We start from the raw sequence: 27702 nt of genomic DNA, 5'->3' as shown, positions 1-27702 counted from the left end.
TAAAAAATTTAAATCGTTTATTCTCTGTCAAAACATTACAACCACATAAATAAAAATTTGTAGAGTCAGTGATACATAAAAAGACAAAAACATGAACATTTAATTTCAATCAATATAAGCTCTAAATATTGCTTCGGAATTAAGTATATTACCATATGTAAGTCTGTATAGTATGGGCTCTGATCTTCACATTTAGATAGCCCTTTGAATTATCCTCTAATGCAAAGTTCAAAGTTTCGTTTTGTCTAAAAGAGAAAGAAATTATATTAAAAACAACATTCAAAGATTGGGTTGCAAGAAAGTAATTTCGGTTTTTAGAGTGAAAAAAAATTAATTTAAAATATCTTCCATTCTCTCTGTGGCAGAATTGCAGCGACATTGGCGCAGAATGTTAGAGTTTTTGCAGAAAGATGTTTCATTTGGGAAAGGAAAAATTTGGGTTTTTCCTTTCTGCATAATTTTTCGAAAAATATTTATATTTAACTATGGAATTTTTTTTTTGAAAGATGTCTTTCTTTTGCATCAGAGAGGAAAGAAATAATTATGAATTTCCTATTCTCATTTGAGATTTGAAAAAAAAAAAAATGTAATGACTGGCTTTTGATTGAATAAAAAATTCAGAAATCACGAAAGTTTAAAAAATACTTCGGTCTAGAAATTATGTTGTTCTGTCTATCATTTTTTTTCCTCTAAAGAACACCATATTTTACATACACTTATTTGAGTATCTCTTCTTTAAACAGTCCTATTCGCGTGATTTCGTCGTCGATCTTTATTTTGGGAGTTACTGAATAGATTTTACGATTTTTAATTTAATATCATTTAATTTATTTACGAATTTGAATTTTTGAATTAGTTACAAAATTCGAAAAAGGAAATGATTAGTGCATTTTTCACTTACAAAATGTGAGAATATAGTCTATAATATTAGTATTTAAAAAATATTACTTTTACAATTAAAATTTTTTTCTTACACTTTCTTCTGTAAACACAACGTTTCTGTTACTTTAAATTAGTAATTGTTATAATTAAAAGCATCCTAAAGCAAAATAATAGTGCTAGGGAAGTTCGTCGCAGAAAGCTCGAAAGCCACAGGGTCCATTCTTTTCTATGATCTTTCTGAAATCTTGATGACCCCTAGCTCATAGAATCCTCATCAACAAAAAATGCAATGAAGTGTGATTTGAGGCCCTCGTTATTACGGAAATTTTCACCATTGTAACGTAACCACAGTGAATAGTGGTAAGAATAAAAAGACTACAAACAAGATTACACTTCACATACCTTTTATTACCCATTGGCAAGATGGGTCGGCCTTGTTTTGGCATTTCTGAGGCCAATGGGAAATAGACCAAAGTGCACACCATTAAAAAAAATTTTGGATTTAGTATCTCTTACAATATTTACTTTTTACAGAGTTGCCACAGAAAAAAATTAACAAAATAGTTGCTTTTAGTAGTCTAAAGCATGAAAATAGTTGCCGAAGACTATGAAATTAGTCACCTAAATAACAAAAATATGACTAAAATATTATTAAATTGTCATATGTTGTGATCCATTTAGTCAAGTTGGTGGAAAATATGATAATTTTATTTATAAATGTTAATGTTCCTAGCACTATATTTTTGTATCAAAAAAATTAGTACAGTGCAGAACCTCTTATCCGGAAATCAGAAAACCGGAAAACCATATAACCGGAATGAAATTCGGAACTGGAAATTAATTTTCTTCCATTAAAAAAAAATTTTTTTCCTGCAAGATTTTGAGCCCATTTTGTTATTTAGAGCGTACAGCGTATCGAGTTGACGAAAGAACTGATTTAGAGGACGGATCAAAAGCCGTTTGTAGACGAATCTCACATAAGCACAAATAGCTTACATATGTTACTAATGTTAATAATAACATTAATAACTATGTTACTAATGTTAATAATAACATTAATAACATATATAAGCCTGTATATAATTTTTAATTCATAATTTCTTTCCTTATTTAAACTTAAGTGTATTATTATTTATCATTTTTTATTATTTCTAAAACTGTTTCAAAAAAATTTTTTAGTTTCGTTTTATAAACATTAAAAAAACGGCATTTTGTAGCGATTCAGAAAACCGGAAAAATCAGTTATCCGGAATCGCGATAGTCCCGATCGTTCCGGATAATCGGTTCTCTACTGTATATTTGCAGAAAGTTAAATACTTCTAATAATTAAAATTCATTCAAAAAAATATTTTTTCATAAACAAAACACTTTTTGTAAAAAAATTTCTCTTTAACATTAGATTTAGGCATTAATTAAGAAACATATATATTGCGAAAATGATTACTTAAATTCGAAATTCACACATTGTAATATCATATTAAAAATAAAAAATGGATTTTCTAAAATTGTGCAGAATTTTATAACAATAACCGTTGAAAAGGTGATAGAGAAACAAAATAGACTTACAATAGAATCTGTGCAAACTGAGCGAATTAAAGAGAGATGACTCAAATTTGCAAATCAAAATTTTCACCATTTCCTATTTAAGAAAAAAAAAGATTCCTTATGTTCTAAAGCTCCCGTGGGCTGCAGGTTTTCAACCCAATTTGTGCTTTAAAAAAAACATAGCTAGGAGTACAGAAAATTCTCCAAATAGTCTCCTTTTCCCGAAAGTCGTTGCTTTTTTAGCATTTTCAGGTAAAAAAAGTTGCCATAGTCGCCTCATGCCAAAAATAGTTGCAAATAGTCGCCTGTGGCAACCCTGTTTTGGGAATAAATAAGCCTTTATGAAAAAAAAATTAATGCAGAAATTTTTTTCTTTTAATGCAAAACAATCTCGTAAAAGATGTCCCTATTTAACATCGTTTTTCTCCCACAGACCATTTCTTTAGCAAAATTAACAAATCAACTTACCTATTCACTGCAATGACAACTGTCTTATCCTCAGGAGTCCTGAATGCTGCGATTTCAAGATTTTCAACTGGCTTTGACACATCTAAGGCGATTCTATATGATCCCCTTGGCAAACTTTTGCTGTGTGAAATGATACAATATAAAATTAAAAACTAGAAAATAAATATCATTTTAAACATAAAATGTCCTATGGTGCATACAATTTAAAAGGTAAAGGACAGAAGCATTGCTTCAAAGGCAAGTTGGTAACTGCAAATACACTACACTACAAATATATAATTCTATCAAATCTACCACTACAAATTTATAATTCCAATTTACTAGTATATAAGACATGTTAACTCAATTCTTTGTTGAGGTAGCTTTTCATAGATGTTGACATTGCCTATAACTTATCTCTCTACATTGGTGACCCGGACGTGATGTGAACATGCCTACTTCGATGGATGGTTCCCAATTGAACAGTTGACTTGCTACTTGTGACATTATTTACCTTCCGTCCTTTATGGCTGTACTACCTAAAGTACAGTCATAAGGGACAGTAGCATTGCTTCAAAGACAAACTGGTAACAGTACTGAATCTACCACTACAAATATACAATTCCAATTCACTAGTTTATAAGACATGTTAACTTGATTCTTTGTTAGGGTACCTTTTCATAGATGAAGGTTGACATTGTCTATGACTTCTCTCCCCACATTGGTGACTTAGGCTTGATGTGAGCACGCCTGCCTTGACAGAAACACCCACTTCGATGTAGGGCTCCCAATTGAACAGTTGACTCACTATTTGTGACATTATCCACCTCCTCGCGCCGTTGCTACTCAGTCTCGATCATGCACAACCTATTCACTCTTCTGCTTAAGGCAACACAAGAGCGACCACAACCGTGAACTTAATACAGCTCTAACGTTCAGCATTTAAAAAGTAAAGTGATCTTAATACAGCTCTCCCGGCTTCTCACAAAACAGCAATGAATCAACTACTAGTATCAGTTCATGGAATTCAATCACAGATATAATTCTGGTGGGGGAGTACTGTAGTGTATATATATCTACCACTACAAAAAATAACTCGATTCTAAGGTGGAGTACCTTTTTATAGATAAATGTTGACATTGTCGATATGACTATCCCCACAGTAACTATCAATCTGAAGCTTCTACCAGGGATAGCACAGTGCCTCTACTACGGTGCCACAACTAATCAAATTACAATAAAGCATATTTTTTAAAAGTATTTTTACGAACACTAATTTTTAGGATTATTGGTATACTACAGGTGCTCAGCACAGGCTATACTTTGTGACATCCCTGCATTTAAAACACACATTTAATTTCCTATTTGGAAACGGTGAAACTAGAAACAAAAAATGACTGATGAATAAAAAAAAATCATGTGTGGATTGGGGTTCAAAAACTATATTGCCAGACGTTTTTAGGCATGTAAATATTTAATCAAAATATCCTAAAATACCAATTATGTGCTCTCTCAAATATTACTGGCAGTGTGGGGGGGGGATTTATTTTTTGTATTTAAAGTTTCACATAATACCAGTTTCTACACAATATTCATAATTCCTTTTACTATTTTGTTCTTCTAAAGAGGATTATGTACAATATTTGTTAAATGAATAGTTATATTCCTTTACATACCTGTTTTCATTAATGCATAATTGGAATAAGATTAATTTGGGCTTGTATTTTTTAAAATAATATGCCTGGTAGTGCATGGTAGTTTTGGTAGTGTAAAAATTTTGAGATTTTTCGAACCCTAGTATTCATGTATTTACAACTAGTTAATAATGCAATTCATTTGCCAAAATTTTTATTGCTTAATAAATTGATTGTAGCAGACCTCATCACATTCATCCCTTAAAAGAATACCCTTATACATGTTCAATAAATAATTTAGTTCCTGTTTCTGTCGTGTAGAACTAAATAAATGCATATTCTTGATTACAATATTCTTATAACATAGATTAACGTTAATTAAAATAATATAAATAAAATCAACTGGAATATATTAACTTCCTTTATTTTTCTTTAAGCTTAAAACATTTATTTTGAAAGAATGAAAAAAAAGTTATCCTGGGATAACAATTTCTTTCAAAAGGCTACTACTATGCTGAAGACAATTTCCTGAATTAAATTCAAGGTAGAATAAATAAATAAAAAATAATAACTTAAGCTTACCTACATTTTTAAAATTTAAAGCTATTTATAAAAAATTGATTCAACTTTTTTTCACTTAAGATGAAAATAAATCTTTGAAATGAATTTGAAATATACTTCAAAAGTAAGATTAACTTTAAAGAAAACATTGATAACATTAAATAATAAGGTGATCATAAAAAGAGATAATTTTGACACACAAATGAATAGATAGAATCCAGACTGAGTGATTTTGATAAAAATTTGTGATTTATAACATTTACCGCAATAACTATAAGTGAAGACTACTGAACTTGATTAACTTTAAATATGAATTAAAAGCAAAAATTTTATCTTAAACAAACAATGAAAAAAAAAGGTTAATGTTTTACCTGAAGTGACTCAATATATAATACATGGGCTGCTTGTAGAATTCTTTGGATTTAGAATTCACAATGATTGCTGCATCAACAAAATTCTTCACCCAGTTTGGACCACCCTCCATGTCCAAGGCTAAATTCCAATCAATCCAACCGATAGACCAATTCAGCAAATCCTAGAAGGAATTTTCTTAAATAACGTACTTGGACATGATGGTTTGAAACATGTAAAATTAAGAAATATTGATGGCAAAACACACGGATAAATTTGCCTCATGATTTTTTAGAGTTTTCGCAGTGTGATAGCAAACTTCTGATAAATTAAACTTCTTTTTTTTTAAATTGCATTTGTGTTACATGGAAAGAAAAACCAAGGTAAACTATTTGTTTTCAATTTATTACAATGTCTATCTATAAGACATTGGGAGAGTATTTTAAAAAAAAAAAGCATTTCCCTTTTCCTTTATTCAAAATTATGTTCAGTACTTATTATTTAAATGAAGCAATTATTTTTATGAAAATATTTTGTTTGTTGCTTTAAATTATTTTCAAAAATATGATTAAGGAAAAAATGTTCCTTGTTGTTTGCTACATTAAAAAGTACTGTATTTTCTTTAGCATATAAAAAATATTTGTTTAAAAAAATAAATAAATAAATAATAATAAAATGAAATAATCTTGCATGTTTTGTTTCATGATGGGTATAAAATGAAATATCCTACTTGTATAATGTCATGAGCATATTGTTCTGCTCTCTCCCAATTTCCCATATCAACCTTCGGAAAGACCCATGGCTCATAAGCTGTACACGCCTCAGTCGCAAGGAAGAAAAGAGAGGGATGTTTGCCGTGAGTGATGTCCAGAATCCTGTGAGGCATCAGATCTTCATAATACCAGTGGAAGGCAACACCTGATACAAATTGGGCTGCCTCCTTGTCTTTCATTATCTGATAACAAAGAGGGGAAGAAAAAAAATTTAAAAGAGAATTTCATTTACAGAATTGAATGTTATTTTGAAATGAAATCACGAACTACGAGGCATTTTTCAAACTTTACTGTCAAGGAGGGGAAATGTCATATTATGCTTTATTTGATTTTCAGACATAAATTGATAATCTGACCTATTTTCTCCACATTAAACTTTCACAATAGACAAAGCTGCAACGAATTTATTATGATGGCCGATATTCAGTGCTTCGTAACATCGTATTATTATCGTGCAGGTACTATTTTTTAACAAAAACAAAATTTTACTACAGACAAATCTTCTACTGAATTTATTATGACAACAAATATTCAGTGCTTCGTGACATCTGAGCTATGCCGTTTTAAACAGAAGCACACTTTCACTATAGACACGTTGAAACATTTCTTTCGAAAAACTCAAAAGCCATTAGGACAGACTATGGTAAAGAGCTTAACGATCAGAAACTTCAGATCTACTGCCAGAAGAATGGGGCTAAGCATGAACTTACAGATGCATATTCACCTAAAATGAGCATCGTTGCAGAAAAATTGCTTTCGGTAACACTCTTTGCACCATCCTCAATTCAACCGTGTTAAGGGCCAGAGGCTACCTGCGCTTGAAACAGAGTATGTAAAAAACAAGAGACTTTCTACAGGGGTAACACTCTCTCACCACCATTTTTGCCAAATTCTTTTAAAAATTACTGCTTTCTTTTAAGAATGTTTCATTTTTATAGAACTCTACATTGATTCATACTACACGATGAGTGTTTAGTTCATAATTTTAATAATTACACTTATTGTAATATCATGTAATAATATACTACTTGTTTAGTTCATAAAACATTTCGCCGATAGATGGCGCCGTTTTCAATTTCAATGAAAAACTTTAACTTTTATTAATACATTAAAAATATATTCTGTTTTATGTTTGGCTTGCCGTTGAAATCGAGGCTAGCGATGTTATTCCTGTAATGGGAATCATTTTCAAAATTCAAAATAAATCGAATGAAAATAGCATACGTCATTGTCCCATTTCTTGGTATATAAATCGAATTCTTATTTTTCAGAAAATTAACATTATTTTTTTTAATAGCAGCAAGGAATCTCAGGTAAGCCAATTTTGATATAATTTCAAAAACTTACCAATCGAAACAATGAGTTCAGTAAAAAAAACAAGCTGAAAATTGAAATCCAAAAGTGCTATGCACAAATAACACTTTTTAAATAAATAGAAAAAAATAGACCTGAAATTTAAGCAAGAACAAAGTGTATGCATAAAAAAAAAATCCACAGAATGTTTAATATTGATAAAAATATTGATGAAAGATTTCATTTATTTATTTGATTTATGCGAACATGAACTTCAATGTATGATTTTTAAATCACATGGATACGAGTATCAACAATCAATTTTAAAATGCGAATATGAATCTTAATGTTTGATTTTAAAATTGCATGAATCCGAATATCAATGTTAAATTTTAAAATCGCGTGAATGAGAATTTCGATGTTCCATTTTAATATAAATATAAATTTCAAAGTATAATTTTTTATTCACTTCAACACAAATCATAAAATAGCTTTTAAATCATGTGAATAAGAAACACGACATTCGACATAAAACTGTGGAAATATGAAACACGATGCACGATCTGAAATCACGCAAATAAGAATCGTGAAGTGTTATTTTAAAAGACAGGTATGTAGTTCTAAATTCCATTTACATTGATAGGAAAAGGCATAAAAACAAATCCTTTTTTTACAGGTAATTCGAAAAAGACAAAAAATTTCTTTGAAGAGGCAGATCTCTTTTTCTTTTTCAATAATAGTAAAAAAAAAATTTAGATGAAAGGCATTCACATATATTATACAGGTTTGTACAGAAATTCAAAGTGACTGCCTTCTACTCTCTCTGATTTGATCTTATTAAGAATAAATGCGCATCTTTTTATAATTCTTAAGAAACAAATTTCGTATCTCTTATTGGCTTCTGTTTTCCCGTCAAATACATCTTTCTAATTAACTTCTTTAAATCTGTTAAAGACTAAAGTTAAAATTTATAAATTAAAAATTAAGCTTTTTGTCACATCAGCGTTTCCTAGACGGGAAGCGCTTCAGGCAGTCTTCCCCTATGGAAAAGAAGGGACTGCATGAACATGTGAACAAATAAACCATTTTTACATTACTGAAAAGGAATAGCTATAAAATCGACAGCGCCTTTTTTTAGTCAGAAAAAAATTGGGAAAAGAATATTTTTCCCCATTGCGAAACAAAAATATCATTCATAATAAATGTTAATGGAAAATTTTTTTTAAAAAAAACAGAAGTTTACTGTTTTTGAAAATATCACACTAGTGCGGAGAAGATAACATTATTCGATATGCAAATTCGCCAGGATCATAAAATATTACTGTAGTAGTGGGAATTATTGTTGCATCGGATATTGTTACAGCGAGAGTTCACTGCATTAGAAGCAATATTCCGAATTTTGATACTACAGAAAATATTAAATGTTAGTTCTAATTCACTTACAATATCGGCCCATCTTGGCAAGAGCCCCCTGGCATCGTCCATTATCATGAGTTTCAAGTTATTGGGGCCGAATCCTGCCTTCTGCAAGGTAGGCCCTAAATTGAGTTTCAGGAAGTCTCTCTGTTTATCGGGAGGGAAGCACATAGACTGAAAAGCAAAATCTGCAAGACATCCGTCCGTTGGTTCATTTTGCATTGTCAGACCCCAAAAGGTAACGTTATTTTCCTCATATGCCTTCAAGAATCTGAAATAAACAGATTGTTTGAATATGAAACAAAATTGAAGTGCAGTATGTGACGACCCTTGTGCTTCGAGCAAAAACGAATGTTTTAACATAAGGTAATTATATCGTGAGAGCACAAAACTATATTAACTCAGAACTAAAAAGAAAATAAGTACTTAAACTAATAAGTACTCTTAAAGTAATACATTATAGGTGAAAGCGCATTAAAATTAATATGCTGTGATTCACATTATATAATGTACATTAAGATAAGGGTGTGTAAATATATCACACAAGGGGTGACTTTTAAACAAGGAAAGTATGGATTGATGAATCTTTTAAAAAGAAAGTTACACAAATTAGACTATGATGGAATCATCAAAAGTGGTTCTCAAATGCGCAATTTTAATTTTGTATATTGCATTAAAAATATTGGTATATTAGTAGAATTTTAAGAATATACAGCTATTTATAAAAAAATTGTTGGTTTTTTATTTCTTTTGTAAATGTAAAACAAACAAAAGGTAATTTGCAACTAAACCGAACATGCACTTTAAATTTAAAAATCGGAAATACAGCTGGGTCAGTTGAATTTTATATTTTAAATACTGATTTACCTTATGCCATATTGGGTTTAAAAGCTTGTGTAGGATATTAATTAGTAAACAGGTCATAGTGCAAAATCAGAGAAAATTGATAACTTTTTTCTGATTATAAAAGCAACTTTCTCTTACACATTTCTCCTGAAAACCAGGTCAAAGTTAGCAATACTAGTAATGATAAAAAAAAAATAAAGTTAAAAATAAAAATGAGGCAAGTAAAAGAAAGAATGTTAAATCAAATAAAAAAATAATGAAAATATTTGTGACAATATTGTAGAAAATAAAATTTTGGTCATAAAAATAAATAATAATAAAAATGTCAAAAATATAAACAGAGTAAATTAAAAGAAAAATGAAGCAAAAAATTGCCATCACCAGTTTGATGGAATATCAACAATTCAAGAAAGTGAAAGAAAAAAAATGTTTCCACTTCACAAAATGTTTCAAATATTTTGCTATTAACATGACAAATATGAAAGGTTGAATCACCAAATGTAATAAGATAGTTCTGGATAAAAACAAAGAACATACATAATTCTTGAAAAAGTCTCTGATCTGATGTAAATTACGATTAATTATTAATAATATATTAATAATATATAATTAATATATTGATGTAATGTATATAGAATTTTAAAAAAATTAAAGACATTAAATTTCGTAATAAAATATAACAAAATTTTGATATAATTCTATTGGAATAACATTGTGCCTATGGAATAGCAAACATGACTATGCATCAGTCATGATAATAGAAGAATCACTGCAATAGGAATCATACTAAAAGCATTCATTTTTGCAACAATTAAAAACAAAAACAAAAATAAACAGTAAAAGTTGAGTATAAAATAACAAAATTAAAGACATTAAATTTCTTACAAAATATAACACAATTCTGACATAATTTTATATTCCAAAAACCTTAGTATATGCTTAAAGTCAGTTTAAAAAAAATAGAATTACCGCACAAAATAATCTGCCCATGTTTGATAATATTGTCCCCCAGGTTCACCAATGAGTTCTCCTTTACCATTCATGGCTCCATTGGTTTTCATCCATGCGGGAGCACTCCAGGGGCTCCCAAAAAGAAGCAACTGGTCTTTGCTCAAAGCATTGGCTAACTGAATGTACGGAATCTATAAATATATGTGAATCATAACTACATATAGTGAAAGATAACCATACATGCATATATAGTAAAAATAAATGTCTATAAAACAATAGTCAGAGCAATTTTATAATTGCTTGTTGCACACAAGGTTTCACAGTATAATATGGCCCTAGAATATCAGACATCCAAAAATGTGAGATTTTTCAAAAGAACTGTTTTAGAAAAGTTTAAAAATCTTTTGGTCAGTTAATATTAGAGACGGAACAATATTAGAAAAAGCAAATAAAGAAGTGTAATGGAAAATGGAATCATTAAGAGAAGGATGGGACATGTACTAAAAATGCAAAGAGATAAATTCACACATGTTTCTCTTTCTAATTTCTTGGGCCCCTACTGGCAGGAGAAAAGGGGGAAGACAAAGATTGACTAGGCCAAAACAAATGAAGGTGGATTTTAGTGCAAAGTCAGACTTCGAGTAAAAATACCCAAAGGACATGGATAAGTGAGCTGAATGTGGCAAACGACCTGAAGAGCCTAAGTAAGGTATAAGTATATTTTAAAAAATTTTGCAAAATGAGTGACACATTTAATTTTCTTTTTTTATTATTTATGATTACGATCACTGCTCTAGGGGTTACTGTATTGGACTACAGGTCCAAAGGTAGTGGGTTTGAATCCCATGGTAGGCATGTATGTAACTTTCTCTGTGTGTGTGTGTTCTATGAACACAGTTACTGTGTGTCACTATAAAAATATAATTCCTATTCCCTAGAATGACTACTATCCCCACATAATATATTTATATAACATAATATTAAAAATAATTATATTTCTGTAATAAATATTACTTTTCTTTTCAAATGTGATTCATTAAATTTCTCTTAAAAAGCATCTGAAAAAATATTACAATTAATCATTATTTACTTTCTGCATTTGAATCTATTTCTCCTAACCGTGAGCTACATACTAAAATCAGTTGATGATTGGTTAAATCTGAACTTCACCCACTTTTAAATGTCATATCTTTCGTCATTGCGGGAATGTCTTTCATCTTCGGAAACTGGTTTCCTTGGACTGACACTGTTTTGGGAAGTTACACTGTTTTGGGAAAGCAATCAAAACTGATTCCAGTTTTGGGTTTCCTTGACGAAAGTCAATTCCGATTCCTCAGAGTTCGTGGTAGGACCCCTGGAGTAGAATTTAAAAAGTAATTCTGCATCATAAATACAAATTCGTCTGTGACCTCAGGGAGATTATAATTTATAATTGTACAGAATTCAGTTTAATCTAACACGTATGTAGCAAAATTTGCAAAGGTAAAGTACATGTACAGTGCAAAACAAAAGAAAAGAAAGAAAAAAACCACTCTGAATAACTTTTGATCTGACGATCGGATCTTTACATTCTAGGACTCAATCTTAATGACTTGAGAAGGTGACCTCTAATATGCTAATTAATAAGAGCAGAAGATATTTTAAGTTACAAAATCATACACAAAAATGTATTTTCTCTGAATAAACATACCTCTTTTATGACAGATTTGGATTTCTGACCCCCAAAATATAGGGGGTAGCTGCAATCTGGGAAATATGGTCCCAATAGTTTAGTCAGGAGAGTGCTCCTAAGTTTGGACTGCTTAATGTTAATTTTACTTTTTGCAAATTGGCGTGGATCACGTCATCCCTTATCAAACAAGAGTATTTAAGTTTCTGTTGAAGCAGATTATTTTCTTTCTTTTTGTTACTCATTTTTCACTCTGTTTGTGAGAGTATGTTATATTTGTCTATCACTTTAATATGCTTTTAAAATAAATTGTTGACTTCGTATTTTATTTGTCTTGTTGGCATACGGATACAATGATATTCTTGCTACAATCTCCGCTGACAATTATTTATTTATTTTAAAGACTGGTAAAAGTAAAGTTTTACTTTATAAAGTAGATCTTCTTTAGCCAGCTGAAAGTGTTCTAATTTAAAATCATCTTTGACATCAGCATATGAATAGGGATGTGTAGAAAAATCACAGCTGGCAATTGGAATTCTTCCCATATTATACTGAAGCCCTATTAAAAAAATATATATTTAAAAAAAAACTATAATAAAAATAAATGAGCTTAATCTAAGGTTAATTCATTAAGTTCTAGTTTCTATTTAGTGATAACTTCTTTAGCCTTCTGTTTCCTCCGGCTTATCAATTTTTTAAGCAGTGATTTCGATAAACTTCTTGTCCTTTTTTTTTACAACGCACACACACTAGTAAGTACAGATTAGAAAATTAAGATTATTAGTGTTAGGGGTTCAAAACAGGGGATAATTAATCTATAATAAGTTACAGGTGATAACTAAGACCAAAGAATTATATAAGTTTTTTTTTTCATATATATATCCATACTTGCCAACTTTTAATCCTTTTGAGGATAATTTTCCCCAGTGGTAGTAAAATGGAATTTAAATTACATTTTTAAGGAAGAAACAAACGCTGTAAATTGAAAAAGCTTATGGGGACTACCACGACAGTATTACATATTAATATAGATGCTTAATTTTTTTAAAAATAGAGGTGGTCAAAAAGATTATAAATTAGGTTTATAAATGCAAAGAATATATAAAAAGCATACATTTTACTACCACTTTAAATATAGAAATAAAATTTGACGCTAAATGCATAAAAGTTGGCAGATATGTTTATCCTTCTAGTTTTTAATTTTTTTAAAATTTTCTTTTTGTAATTATTATTTATCTTTTATTTTTAAATAAATTTCATACCTGCCAACATTGGAGAAATAAAATAACAGAGATTTTACTAGCAACATATTTTTGGGCTACATGTACACCATGCATTATCATGTAAGTCAAAATTGGAAATAATATAAGCACTTACATTTAGTGAAGTATATATAAATCTTAAACTAAAGAAGATTTTTTTAAAAATTATTATTTATAATTACTCAAATTATAAACACTCAACATACTGCGGTACTGGCAAAAGAACCATCTATTCAGGAAAAAGAGGAAGTATTTTTTACCACCAGCAGATAGATTATCAATAAAAAAAAAATTTTAAATTTCTTCAACAAATACAGAGACATTTGAGAATATACAAGTAAACAGGAGATACTTGTAAGAAACAGGAGTCTTTGTTAAAAAATAAGAGGAGACTTGGGGAAAATATAGATCAGAACACAGAAAAATTATGCCTCACATGTGCAAGTGTTAGACAAAATTTAAAAATTTGCTTATAACTTTAATGCGTTTACTCTGCTTTTAATAGACTTTGCTTTAAAAAGGTAGGTAGGTACTTTAATTACGTTGCACTAGAGCTGCAGAATGGGCTATCAGCGATGTGCCAGGAAACATCATTGATTATGATCCAAAGACACACATCATAATTTTGATCCCCTGCAGAGGGGATGGATCCTCCTCTTTGGTAGCCCTAGATCCAGTAACATTTTACAGTTGAACAGTTAAATGAGAAATGCAGGGTATCTGCTACATTTTAGATTTTAAAATTCATGACTTTCCATGACTAATTCCAAGAATTTTTAATGACTTAACGAAGTTACTACTTTCTACGACAAAAACACAACAATAAATTTAAAAAAACATTATAATAACATTAATTGAAATTATAGGTATAACCAATACTGTTACAATCTACATCCTCATATTTATAGATTTTAAATTTAAAAAAACAGAATAAAAGAAAGAGTTGAAGCAATAAGATAGCTGAAATCTGTTTCTAAATCCTTAACAAGTTGATCAAAAAGAAAAATTATTAAAAAATATTCTAAACTATTATTTTATGTGCTAAATTAGTGGAAAAGAATTAAAAGCTAACATAAACAGTTTTTAGGGCTTTTGTAATGAATAGGTTCGTGAATATTCCTAACAAAATGAAATTTATAGTGTTGGAATCAACATAATGTCAATGTAAAGTTTAATAATTGCATATTGATATTTTAAGAAATTATTTATGATAGATTACTAGCAAGCATACCTAACAAAATATACATATGTTTTTATCTTAAACTAATAAGTTAAATATGAATTTTATGCAAGAAATTATAATTCCTTCAGTAATTAATTTCATTTCTTAAGATATATGGGGTAGTTTCTAAAAACATGAGACTTGGCAGGTATGAAATTTTAGAATTGCTTACATGTTTTCATCTCTTATTTTTATTATTATTTATTGTAATTACTTAATCATGGTCATTTACCAAAATAATTTTGATTAACTTTTGTAAATGACCATCTTCTTTCTCAAGAAATGTGGTTATAGGGAAAATGAAAATCTTTGGCATTTAGAATTTGAAATTTTGCATATTCAGATCTTGTAAATTCCTCTGCATATTTAAATCTTTTATTGTTTTTTGACACAGATGGAATACAAAAGGAATGGCAGAATTATCATTAAATGCTATTATATTTTAAAAAGTATCTTTTAAAATTAAAGAATTAACTATGCATGAAAAACAAAATTATAAATCCAAATATAACTGATACCATTTTCAGAAAAATAGCTTGAGAGAAGCGATTTCTGTAATTTTGGAGACAGAGAAGCAATGTTGATACCAGCTGCATCAGTAAAAGCTCCTCCAAAACCCAAAATGAACTGATATATTACTGAACTGTTAACAGTATACAAACTGACTCCTGAAAAGAAATGTATAAATCAAAGGTACACCAACACATTTACACATACAATTCAGGATCAGTGACCGCACAAGTATCACAAGAGTGGGGGGGGGGGGCAAATAACTATTTCTTCATGCCAAAAGCTTATAAGTCAATTTTTTAAAAAAAAAAATCACTCTAATATAATAAAAATAATATGGAGAGAAATAAAATTTTTATAAAAAGAAGAGCTACAAAAAGCACTACTCTTTTTATCTTGTAAACAAAGAATCTAATACTTAAAAGCCCCCCCTGACTATTTAATAGTCTAATATGACTATTAATAGTCCAGTCCTACTAGTTAATAATCCTGGGCTAATACTAAAGCCATAGCTAATAGTATTAGCCACGGCTTTTCCCATAAATTAAGAAAAGAGTATGTAGAAATGTACATTAAAAATATTAAAATGTAGTAAAAAGTAATGTACAAAAAAGTACATTAAAAAAAAAGTTAATGCTTTTGTTTTTATTGCTTCCGAAAAATTTTGCCACACATTCCTATTACTTTCTAATAAAAAAAATTGAACGAAAAAATTTGAATTTTTATACATTTTACATATTGATCCATAGTTACAGGTACATAGTGATATAAAAACGTTATTAACACAGTAGGTAATGTATCACATTATTTTACAAAAAAAAAGTTGCTTTTTAAGCCAAAATTGAATTTAGTTAAAGCAATTGGCAGGAGGATCAGGACTTTTTGTATTCACATACTCTTTATGTCTGAAAATAAGCAAAACATGTCACTTTTTTAAAATTTTGAACTAATTTTGAGGTTATGAAATTTTAAAGTTTTGATTTTTGGCTTTGAATAATGAAATTTATTTACTTAATGCTCAGAAGTTGATAAAAAAATTCTTATTATTTTTTACGATAACACGACCATACAATTCCCTTATAATTAAAAAAACAATTAAAATCTTTTAATTAAAAAACTTGGTATAAATATTTTCCAAATAATATAGATTTTTAATACCTTTTCAAACTGTTGAAAGACAGTTATTTGTTTCTAGAGAGAAAAGTAAATTTTATTAGGCAATTCTTTTCCTTCCTTCTTTGCTGTTTGTTTCCTAACAAGAATCTTTTCCAAATGGACACATGAGTTTAATTTGTGCAATAAAAAAGTTTGAACAGGTGAAGATGATACAGAGAACACTTGCATTTACACTTCAATATTATTTTCAATTTCAATCCAGAGATATCCATCTCAGTAAATTTATTTTTTTTTAAAAAAGGGTATCACCATATTCAAGTGCGCCGGCCAGGTGGCCGAGTGGTTAGCGAGCCTGACAGCGAAGCCAATGGTTGCGGGTTAGAATCTCGCTTTGGGCATGGACGTTTATCTCTCTCTGTGTTGTCTTCTGATGTGTGAATGTGGCCCACCCTATGAACGGGTATTTGTGGCAGTGTAGTGTGGGTACTGTTGCTCGTCTCCGTGACTTTGGTTCACAGGTGCCCACTGGGTAACGATAAATGAGCAACACTTCCGGCATCTTCTAAGGTGAAGAACAAAAAGTTCAGTGCCTGCCTTTATTTAAAAAAAAAAAAAAAGAAATATTCAAGTGCAATGATCAAGTTCATTTTGCAGAGTCAATTTGAAGAGCTGCATAAGCAGTTCAAACTTGGTAAGCGAGAACAATGCGGGCAAGATCAGAAAAAAGATTTTAAGGTTTTTATTTTCTTACCAAACATTCAATGAGAAAATAGTGCATAGTAATGAAGATTTTGCATAGATTTTTAACGTTTAGTGAATTATAATTAAAAAATGTCTGAAATTAATAAACTTTATACCTTTGTTAAAATATTTATGTTCTAATAGCACTGTAACACATTATAAAAGTAATAAATAGTCACTGTAATTACCAGATGGCTTAGTAGAACTAAAATTTAAAATTGAAGATTCAAATCTGGAACCATTCTTGTTTGATTCATAGAGGGCTGCTCCTGAATAATTTGATAAAAGGACTAAATCATCACAATAACTCTCATCACAGACGCAAACAATCTTTTCTGTCCCAAAGGAATGCGGTTTACAAGGATTGCCGAATCCTGAAAAAACATACATTTAATCAATTAATAAAAAACTGATGAATTAATGTATCATTTTTTTGAAAGTGAAATCTCAGCATTAAATAGAGAGGTAGACTTTCATAGATACCTGCAATAAAATACTCACCAATCTTGGCCAAAACTGAGCAACAGCAAGCAAAAAACGATAAAAAAACAAACATTAAAGAAGCCTCTATAAGCCAAACAATATAGGGAAAACTAATGGTCGCCCTGGTGACTAAATATAACAGATATCAGGGGGAAATCAAACACATCAGATAGCACAGATTGTCACAGTGACATCAGACTAAAGCCAAAAATGCTCACAGTCACAGGTGGGACTGTTTTTAAATGTCCCAAAAAAGATATAATTTTACTTTGTCCTTATTACACAATAAACTCTCTAAGTATCCATAATGATATATACCACTTGGAAGTCACAACTATACTTTACTGGCACTGAAGTCTCTGAGAAACTTTGCTGCAACTTTGATCCATTGAAAGTCACATGGAAACCGTTTTATGACTAACTAAAGTCTCAAGAGCATGTAAATTACAACAGAGCTGCAAATGGTCACAACAATTGCATCTACAGGTATGGCTGGTTTAAATAGTTCCAAAGGCTGCTTAACATGAATTTGTAAAGAATTTATGTCTATAAGCATGTTTGATTAAAAACAATGCATCATTCCTTAATGCTCAGTGTCAGAAAAAAGTATTAAATGTGAAATTCCCCTCGGTTAAATATCAAATAACATTTAAGAAAATTTGTTTTAACATTATTGACTTAACAAAAGAAATCAATATGCCTTTTCTAAATATATATATATATATATATATATATATATATATATATACTAGCTGACCCGGCAAACGTTGTTTTGCCATATGATTTATTTCTAGAGTATGAAAATATATCTTATTTATTGTAAGTGTGTGCGTATGTGGTATGTGAGTGACAGTGGCATGGAGCGCTGTGAACGATGACGGAAGGTGAAAATAACAACACACCAAATAATAATTTTTTAAATTTATTGTAACTTTTTTTTATAAATTATATGTACAACTAATTCTGAAAATATTAGTAAACAATATTAATCTCTTAGTGCAATGGAGTGTACAATATTTTTTGTCATTCCGTCTTTTGTTAACACAAATAAACTGGATGGTTTACCCACTCGAGAGCATGCCACGTATAATTGTCCGTGTGAAAAACATGGTGTGCTCAAATCTAAGCCACAAACAGACATTGTTTGGCCTTGAGATTTATTAATAGTCATTGCAAATGCCAATCTAATGGGGAATTGAATGCGTTTAAATTGAATAGGCACATCTGTGGGTATAATAGGGATTCGTGGAAGTAATACACTTTCACCCCGGAATTTTCCATTTAAAATAATGACTTCGATAACGTTGTTCATTAATTTTTTAACGACCAATCGCGTACCGTTGCACAGCTGTGGTGGGTTCAAATTACGAAGCAAAATAACAGGAGATCCAACTTTAAGTACTAAATTATGCGGTGGCATGCCTGGTAAATCCAATGAATTTAAAAACTCTGTTGGAAAATATGCAGCTTCCATAGGATCGCAAACTGCATCAACGGATTTGTATGTCACCATGTTACCTGGCAATAACTGTTGTATTTTCAGATTCAATTCGTTGACGTCCACATTTTTTGCTGCTAAAATCGCCCTTTCAGCAAGCCACTCATGATTAATGTATTGCGTGTGTAAATCGGGAAATATAAGGTTAATTAGAGCATCTTTTGAATCAATGATTGTGCAGAAATCCTCCGGTAATTTTATGCATCCTGTCTCATCCTTGGTAACTTTTCCATCACCGATATCTAGCAATTGTTTTGAGAATGTTTCAGCAGATGGATCCTGAAGCATTTGGACTCGCATATTTACTGTTAGTTGAACTTTTTCAACATTATTCCACAGTGGAGATGATTTCAAGCAAGCATTGATCTCATCAGCGTACGTTGAACGCGGAATGACGGGAAGTGTTTGCCTGAAATCACCTGAAAGGAGTAGCAGAGTGCCGCCAAATAATTTGTCATTGTTCTTTATATCTTTCAATGTCCTATTCAACGCCTCAAGCGAATGTTTGTGTGCCATTGTGCATTCATCCCAGATGATAATTTTACAGTGTTTCAACACTGTGGCCATAGACGATTGCTTTTTTATGCTGCACGCTGCGTCCGGGTTGTTTTGAATATTTAGTGGCAGCTTAAATACTGAATGAGCTGTTCTGCCTCCATCCAATAAAGTTGCCGCAATGCCAGATGATGCAACGGCCAACGCGATGCCATTATTTGATCGTATTTCAGCGAGAATTAGCGAAATAATAAATGTTTTGCCAGTTCCACCTGGTGCTTCCAAAAAAAAAAATCCACCTTGATCTGCCGAAACTGCGAGCATAATGCGGTCATATATGTTCCTTTGTTCCTCATTCATCAGTGGAACATTGCGAGTCACAATAGCTGTCATTTCTACTGTATTGTAATGAAGTTCACGATTCATGTCATTGTTTAAAAAATCAGATGCACTTCGATTTGGCGAAAGCATACCGAAATGACTGAGAGGCAAGTTAGCAATAGTAATGCAAAGATCCTCAATAGCAATCAGTGCTTCATTGTACATAGCATCGCTGAATGCTATCGTTAGATCGTTACAACGTGTGCGATGGTGATACAGTATATCATCAGTCATCGAATCTTTGTGATTATCCCATAAAGTTTCTATTCTGCCCGGGAAACATGTAGTTAATACTATAGCGAATAGTACACGAATTTGCTTAGCAGTACAGTTCAAAGCTGCTTCAGCAAGCATACATTCCCACTGGTTGTCATCTTCCAGCAAGCCGAGTGCAAGGCATGCATCTTTATACGTTGGATGCTGATGCCCATCGACTTTACGTATATCGCGAAATGACAATGAGCCGGTGACATTAACCAACAACAGTCGAAGATAAAAGCACTCAGTCTGCCTTGGATTGACTGTAAATACTCTCCCCAAGGCGTTTGATTTGAATAAACCGGGACATGCTTCAACCGGTGTGCCTTGCTTGCGGGGTATCCATTTTTTTGTTTGAGACCATATGAAATAGTGTGGTACTTCTGAGTAAAGTAATGTCCGTGCAAAAGCACCAAAAGCATCAGCACGATTACACAATTCAAAAAATTCGGTGAGTGTAGTTCTTGGTGGATTTATAGCTCTGTCAATCGCTGTCTCGTTCGTGAAATATACGCGCTGACCGTTTTCAAGATGGACGGCTAAATGAATAACGGTTGGATCCCGTTCATGAATTGGGAAACCAAAAATACGCCAAACTGCTTCATTGGAGCTGATGTACCGGCCAATTTGGTACAGCGTTATTTCATCGTTGTTATTCACTGGAGGGGCAGTCACATTGGTATTTTCAACTCAAAATACTGCCATATCACTGCCTTTATTCACATACTTGCAAATATATTTGATGCTCTTCACTGAACTACAAAACTCTACATTAATATGAGCTTGGAATGTTTTGCTCAGTAGAGGTGAATAAGGCACCACCCAACGATTGTCAATGTCAATGTCGATGTTGCTGATATTTTTAATAAACGATTGTCCGCCATTATCGGAATTTCTTCGACGATATATTGGATATCCGTCAACATTTGTGATCGTATCGTTAGTGAAATTTTTAGGAAACCCTTTGGTACATTTTCCATTTGCCATACACGGCGATAAACGATTAAAATTGCCGCATGGGCCATGAATCATGTTAACTGTAACAATATCAAACAGCAATTGATCTGTAGACGGATTTGGAATTTCCGCAGAAATTACACTATCGATTTCTTCAGGACGTATTTTGTTGATTAACCAAATCAAAATGTGCGCATGAGGTAATCCCCTCTTTTGCCATTCAACCGAATACATCCAGCAACGTGTAGGACCAAATACTTGTAATTTCGTAATGAAACTTATTAAAGACTTTAACTTTTGTCTGAATACACGTGCTGTAATGTCATGACGATGTATTGCATTTTGGCCGGGAAAAAGCAATGATGTAATCTCTGGCCATTTAGGATTACACGTGAACGTGATAAACAAACACGGTCGTCCGTACTCGCGCACGTAAGCCAGAGCATCCTGGATATATTCTTGCATATGACGTGGGCTGCCTATATACGATGATGGTAGAATGACCGAGTTACCAATTTCGGCGGCATCGGCGCTACTGACAATAGCGTCTCGCAAGTGAATGTATTCTTCAGCACGCAGCTGTTGTTGATTATATCGCAAGTATCGTAGTCGTTCACTCTCTATCTTCACGTACATGTCGACCATGAATTGTTGACAAAGCTCACGATATCGTAGAATGATGTTGTCCTGACCGCGTCTATTCATCAACTGATACGCATAATAATCCTTCGCACTAACATTCTTGTTTGTTTCGGCTCCTGTAATAATATATACTAATAAATATAATTATAAATAAATAATAAAAATATAATTATAAATAAATAATAAAAATACAATTATAATTCATGAATAATTATAAATCATTAATAAATATAATTGAAATTAATTAACATTAGTTTAGTTTGATAAATTGAAATTAATTAAGTTCTTTAAATGAGTAATGTTCAAGTCCACAATGAATGAAGTACCTGTTGCGGGATCACGTTGTTTAATATTTACGCAATATCCATCTTGTCCCTTCCAAAAAATTAGCGGATATTGGAGAGCGTCATATGAACGGTGTGTTTCAGCAATGAACTGGAGATTATTATTTCTTCTACGAATCACGATTTGTCGTGCAGTTGTTCGATCGCCAACCATGATTCCAGCAACGTCGTCAACAACAGGTGCATTGAATCTACGAATATGCTCTCCAACAGGTGTTTTATCAGGGCTGATGACAATAGCGTGATGATCACTTTGTAATTTAGGCAAGTGTGATTTGAATATTTTCAATAATTCATTGTGCTCATTCAATAGAGCGTCCAGCTCACCAACGATGCGTTTGGCAAAAAATGAATTGAGGTGATTGTATTCACAACGTGCGTCTACGCGCGCATCTTTGCCGCCCATAAAATAGATTTGCAAAAATTTATGCGCTTCGTTTGGCATTGGCAGCAATGAGCCCACTTTGTGATAAATTTGACCTTTGACTTTAAATGTTGAATTGAATTGTTGACCATATACCGTATTATTTTTAACTATTTCTGTTGCTCCGAATGATGTCATTTGGAAACAGGAATTGAATGTCCGAATTGATTTCAGGAACACATTTGAATCTGGATTCGTGCCAAACAGTAAACCCTTTAATGGTTCAGGTGGTGTATCAATTACATGTAGTTGTACCTTTCCTGATGAGCAACACATCCCGGCTGGCTCATTTTTGAACTTAAGAGCATTGCAATGCAGGCATTCCTTGTCCATAGCACCAATTATGACTTTTGAATGAGCATAATATTCAACATTAGGCTCATACTCGAATGCTAGGCGCAGGAAAGACTGAGAGTTAAAAGATCGATGTGCCTGTTGGCGTTGTTGTTCATTTACTCTTAGTCTGTTAAATGTGAGTCGGCGCGATCGTCTTTGTTCCAATCTTCTTTCTTCATTTCGGTCAGCTCGTGCATCTTCTGATTCTACTTGATGCAATCGTGCCATGCTCTCACGTGCATCAGTATTGTCTTGCTGGATTTGTTCTGCGTTTCTTTCGGCTCTTGCATTCTGCATGAATGTAGCTTGACATGTTTTACGGCCCAAAGAAGCCCCTCTACGTCGTTTTGGCATTGTTTGCTGTTAAAAAAAAATTAAATTACTTAATGATGAAAAAAAGTATTATGTATTTATTTATATTTTATTTAAGTTATAATTCTTTTGGAGCGTTTGGATGAGAGTAAACTTTGTGAGCTGCGCGCGCAGAAAACGACAGGATAAAGTTAGCCATAGAATGAAATTAATTAAAAATACATATTTTTACTTAAATAATACCTTTTTGATTGATTTTAATATTTATATTTGATCATTACAGCATTTTTATTATTTTAAATTTTTTTCCATACGCCAAAAAAGTATAACTTCTAACGCATATACATAAGTACACACACACTTTTTTAATTTAACATACTTTTCATGATATTTCTCTTTTGAAATAACAGAGCAGAATTACTCTTAAAATCAATAATTGTATCAATTATTTATAAAATAGGAATGAATAATGACAGCTCTGCAGATTAATAAATTAATAAAAATTTACTTGAGAATAACACTTAAATAGTAAAATGATATTTGTAAACGTATGATGAAAAACAGCATAGTAGTAATGTGTTTATTTATCTTTTATTACTTAACCTACCTTTCGCAATATTTTTCCTTCAGAATAATACAGTAGAAATACTCTTAATATTAATAATTATTATTAATATTTACAGCACTGCAAATTAATAATAATTACACGGAAATGATAATTGTAAACGTCACAACGGCGTTCGATGTACAAACAATAATAATGGCCGAAATTTTTCCGAAAACTGCGTGAGAAGTGAGATACTGCTTATTGCAAACCTGCCAACTTTTAATCCTTTTGAGGATGATTTTACCCTGCGGTAGTTAAGCGGAATTTAAATTATAATTTTAGACAGAAATATTCGCTGTATTTAAATCAAGCTTATGCGTACTTTTACAATAGTATTACATATTAATATATATGCTTAATTTTTTTAAAAATAGTAGTGGATCAAAAAGATAATAAATTAAGTTTATAAATGCAAGGAATATATAGAAAGCATACATTTTGCTACTAATTGAAATAAAGAAATAAAATTCTACCTGGTTGTCGTCTTCCAGCAAGCCGAGTGCAAGGCATGCATCTTTATACGTTGGATGCTGATGTCCATCGACTTTACGTATATCTTGAAATGACAATGAGCCGGTGACATTAACCAACAACATTCGAAGATAAAAGCACTAAGTCTGCCTTGGATTGACTGTAAATGCTCTCCCCAAGGCGTTTGATTTGAATAAACCGGGACAACGGCCTTCATCGGTGTACCTTGCTTGCGGGAAGTCCATTTCTTTTTGTTTGAGCCCATGTGAAATAGTGTGGTACTTCTGAACAGAGTAATGTCTGTGCAAAGGCATCAAACGCATCCGCACGATTACACAATTCAAAAAAATTCGGTGAGTGCAGTTCTTGGTGGATTTATAGCTCTGTCAATCGCTGTCTCGTTCGTGAAATATACGCGCTGACCGTTTTCAAGATGGACGGCTAAATGACTAACGGTAGGATCATGAATAGGGAATCCAAAGTTGCGACAAACAGCTTCATTGGAGCTGATGTACCGGCCAATTTGGTAGAGCGTTATTTCGTCGTTGTTATTCACTGGAAAAGCGGTCACATTGGTATTTTCAACTCGAAATACTGCCATATCACTGCCTTTATTCACATACTTGCAAATATATTTGATGCTCTTCTTTTAAGGGCGAGCATAAGTATTAGAGTTTAAAGTGAATTGTTGCAACGTGCGTGAATATTACTTTTTGATTTATCAGGTTTCTATGTCTAGTTTGGATTGGAATATGATTAAATAAGGATATATTTAAAATATACGTTAAATCTGTCCAAAAAATGAAAAAAAAATTAGTTATAAACCTATTCTCATACCTACTGAATATACATATAAAATTTCATCAAAATCGATCCAGCCGTTTAGGAGGAGTTTAACCACTAAAACTGTGACAAGAGATTTTTATATATATAGATATATATATATATGGCGGTTGACGTCAGGTATAGCTGAAATAACTACGCTTTTGTAATAATTAAATTTAATGAAAAAAATAACAATAGATATAAAACAACCGCTAAGTCTGAGCATTTTGGCTGAAGTGTTACAAAAGTGGGGTAACGCTGCTGCAGTGGAGGTTGGATTCCCACACACACACTTATATATATATATATATATATATATATATATATATATATATATATATATATATATATATATATATATATATATATTGCTTTGGCTTTATTGATACAATATCAGAAAGCACTCTGTTTTGCGTATATAATCGTGTGGGCTGAAGAAAAGATTATATCTTTTTTTTCCGGTTTTCTAATTAACATTTCATTTTTTTTTTTTTTTTTTTAAATAAAATGTTGTTTGTTATTTTTTTACTTATTATTTACCCCCCCCCCCTTTTCCTCTTATGCCTATAATTTTTCTTTGTTTTATTCTTCATTTTGAACTTATATATATATATATATATATATGCTAACATTTCATTTTCTTTAAGATTTATGTTAAAAATATCCAATTTTACACAACCTCTGCAGCCCAAAACAATCTTGATAAGATTTATTAAGCAGCAATGTCTCCAATGGGGATAGAGCGTTCGCCTTCCAAATGTGCTGAATGAAATGCTTCTTGATAAAAACTTTGTCCCAGCAATTCTGCATTCATTATATGTAATTAGTTTATTGTTGGTTTTAGACTAACTAAACTAAAGTTCAACTAAGTTGTTAAGTATAATTTGGTGAAAAAGGATGAACTATTTATTACGATATGCTAAACTTTTAAAAATGGTGGAACTCTTTAGTATTATTTGTTTGTATAGAAAATCTCATATATCTCATATAAATTTTTTGAAAATATGATCACCTCTGATGCGAGTTGTGTTTGAATTTTAAGAAGTTTTGATCTTTTGGTCAAAAATTCCTAGTCTGAGAAGTTTTGTGCTTTCACGTTGGTAATTTTGAAAGCTACAAGTGATTACTCATCGTTGCGAGTTCCATTTCATTACGAGAGAAAAAGTGTTTGATGGTGACGCAAGAAAGAAGTTAAGGCATATAAAAGGGATAATTTTGTTTACAAAACTATGCAAATACAGCATAGAACCTCTTATCCAGCATTCCAGAAACAGAAAACCGTCAATTTTGAAAATCAAACTTTTCTATTTTCTTTATTTATCTATGTCAGTAACATGTTGCAAAAAAATTTATGCTGTTAAAAAACTCAGAATTGGTGAATGCAGCCATGTGAGGAATTATTTTTAAATAAATTAATTCTCCTTAAAATTAAGATTTTTTCTAATGAAAAAATAAAGAGCTTTGCAAAATTTTGGATATCTTAAAAGCTAGGCAAATATTTGTGGAAAACAATAATGTCCTTTTAGTGAAGGGTGCCTGTTTAAGGGGGCAAATAATGCCTCTTTCAGTTTCTAATACTTTGCTCTTTTTAAGGTCTAGAATCAACCCTGAGTAAATGGATGAAACCTTTATGAAAAATTAAAATTTCACATATGAAAAACTGAAAACAAATATTTAAAAAATAATAAATAAATATACGATTTTAGCGCATTTCGAAAGGTGGCGAACGCTTAGCCCGGGGGCCTGAATTTATAAAATTTTTATACATTTCTTACACAACACAGAGATATTTCTGTAACGTAATCTTTCATGCCAAGAACATTTGATAAGGAGCTTTATTGATATTAACTTGCAAATTTAAAAAGAAAAAAAAAATTAGATGTTTGCCTTTTCTAATATGACCCTTTCTGCAATTTTTTTTTCTTTTAATTTTTTAGTCCAGAAGCTGCCAAAATTCAACGAGCAAACGGAATTTTTCACAAATTGCACTTCACAACAACAGCTATGAAAATTCCCCCAAAAAAGAAAACTTCAATAAACTTGAATGAACGAATTAAATTGAACAAAACTAGAAAAACATGATTTTTCTTAAAATTTCATATTGAATAAATGCAACAAAGCCTTACTTGCATTTTTTTTTTTTTAAAGATAATTTAAATTATGTGGAAAATACTTCATACATTACCTTCCACAAAACAAAAAATAAAAATAGCTAAGTAAAAGATGCTCATCATACAGCCTCCACATAAACTAAATGGGGAAATAAGATCATGGTTTAATTGTAAGTGATAATATTATCACATTAATATCTAAAAAACTTTTTATCTTTTCAGTGCTTGGATAAGATTAATTTCACATGTTTATATGTCATTTTCAATGTTGCTTTCTGATTATAAATCTGAAACGTTATTGAATGAATAAAAGTTGCTTTTAGCTTACAAATTAACATC

At 31.2% G+C, this 27702-nt stretch overlaps 1 protein-coding gene across 1 annotated transcript; it reads right to left on the bottom strand.

The window, feature by feature from the left end:
* Positions 1-27660, bottom strand: LOC107442203 (lysosomal acid glucosylceramidase). The gene is made up of 10 exons (XM_016055700.4): positions 27438-27660; positions 17408-17593; positions 15371-15520; positions 12794-12927; positions 10718-10890; positions 8930-9173; positions 6151-6375; positions 5441-5604; positions 2896-3015; positions 1-245 (listed from the first exon to the last, which is right to left on the bottom strand). Exons 1-10 carry the CDS (start codon positions 27484-27486, stop codon positions 149-151), a joined length of 1542 nt encoding a protein of 513 aa, XP_015911186.3. The 5' UTR covers positions 27487-27660; the 3' UTR covers positions 1-148.
* Positions 27661-27702: the final 42 nt, after the last annotated feature.

Source organism: Parasteatoda tepidariorum, chromosome 10 (genome assembly GCF_982258835.1).
Source record: "Parasteatoda tepidariorum strain Cologne lab strain chromosome 10, Ptep-v5.0, whole genome shotgun sequence".
In the NCBI taxonomy this organism is placed as follows: Eukaryota; Metazoa; Arthropoda; class Arachnida; order Araneae; family Theridiidae; genus Parasteatoda; species Parasteatoda tepidariorum.
Note: the sequence above shows the minus strand (reverse complement) of the source record. Positions and strands in the feature narration are given on the sequence as shown.

Bases quoted from the DNA above. Each gene is read 5' to 3' on its own strand.
- LOC107442203 (XM_016055700.4), bottom strand. From the start codon at position 27,486: ATGATGAGCATCTTTTACTTAGCTATTTTTATTTTTTGTTTTGTGGAA. The intron at 15,521-17,407 runs GTAATTACAGTG...ATTTCTTTTCAG, and splicing joins TAGTTCTACTAAGCCATCTG to GAGTCAGTTTGTATACTGTT. The intron at 9,174-10,717 runs GTAATTCTATTT...TGTTTATTTCAG, and splicing joins TGGGCAGATTATTTTGTGCG to ATTCTTGAAGGCATATGAGG.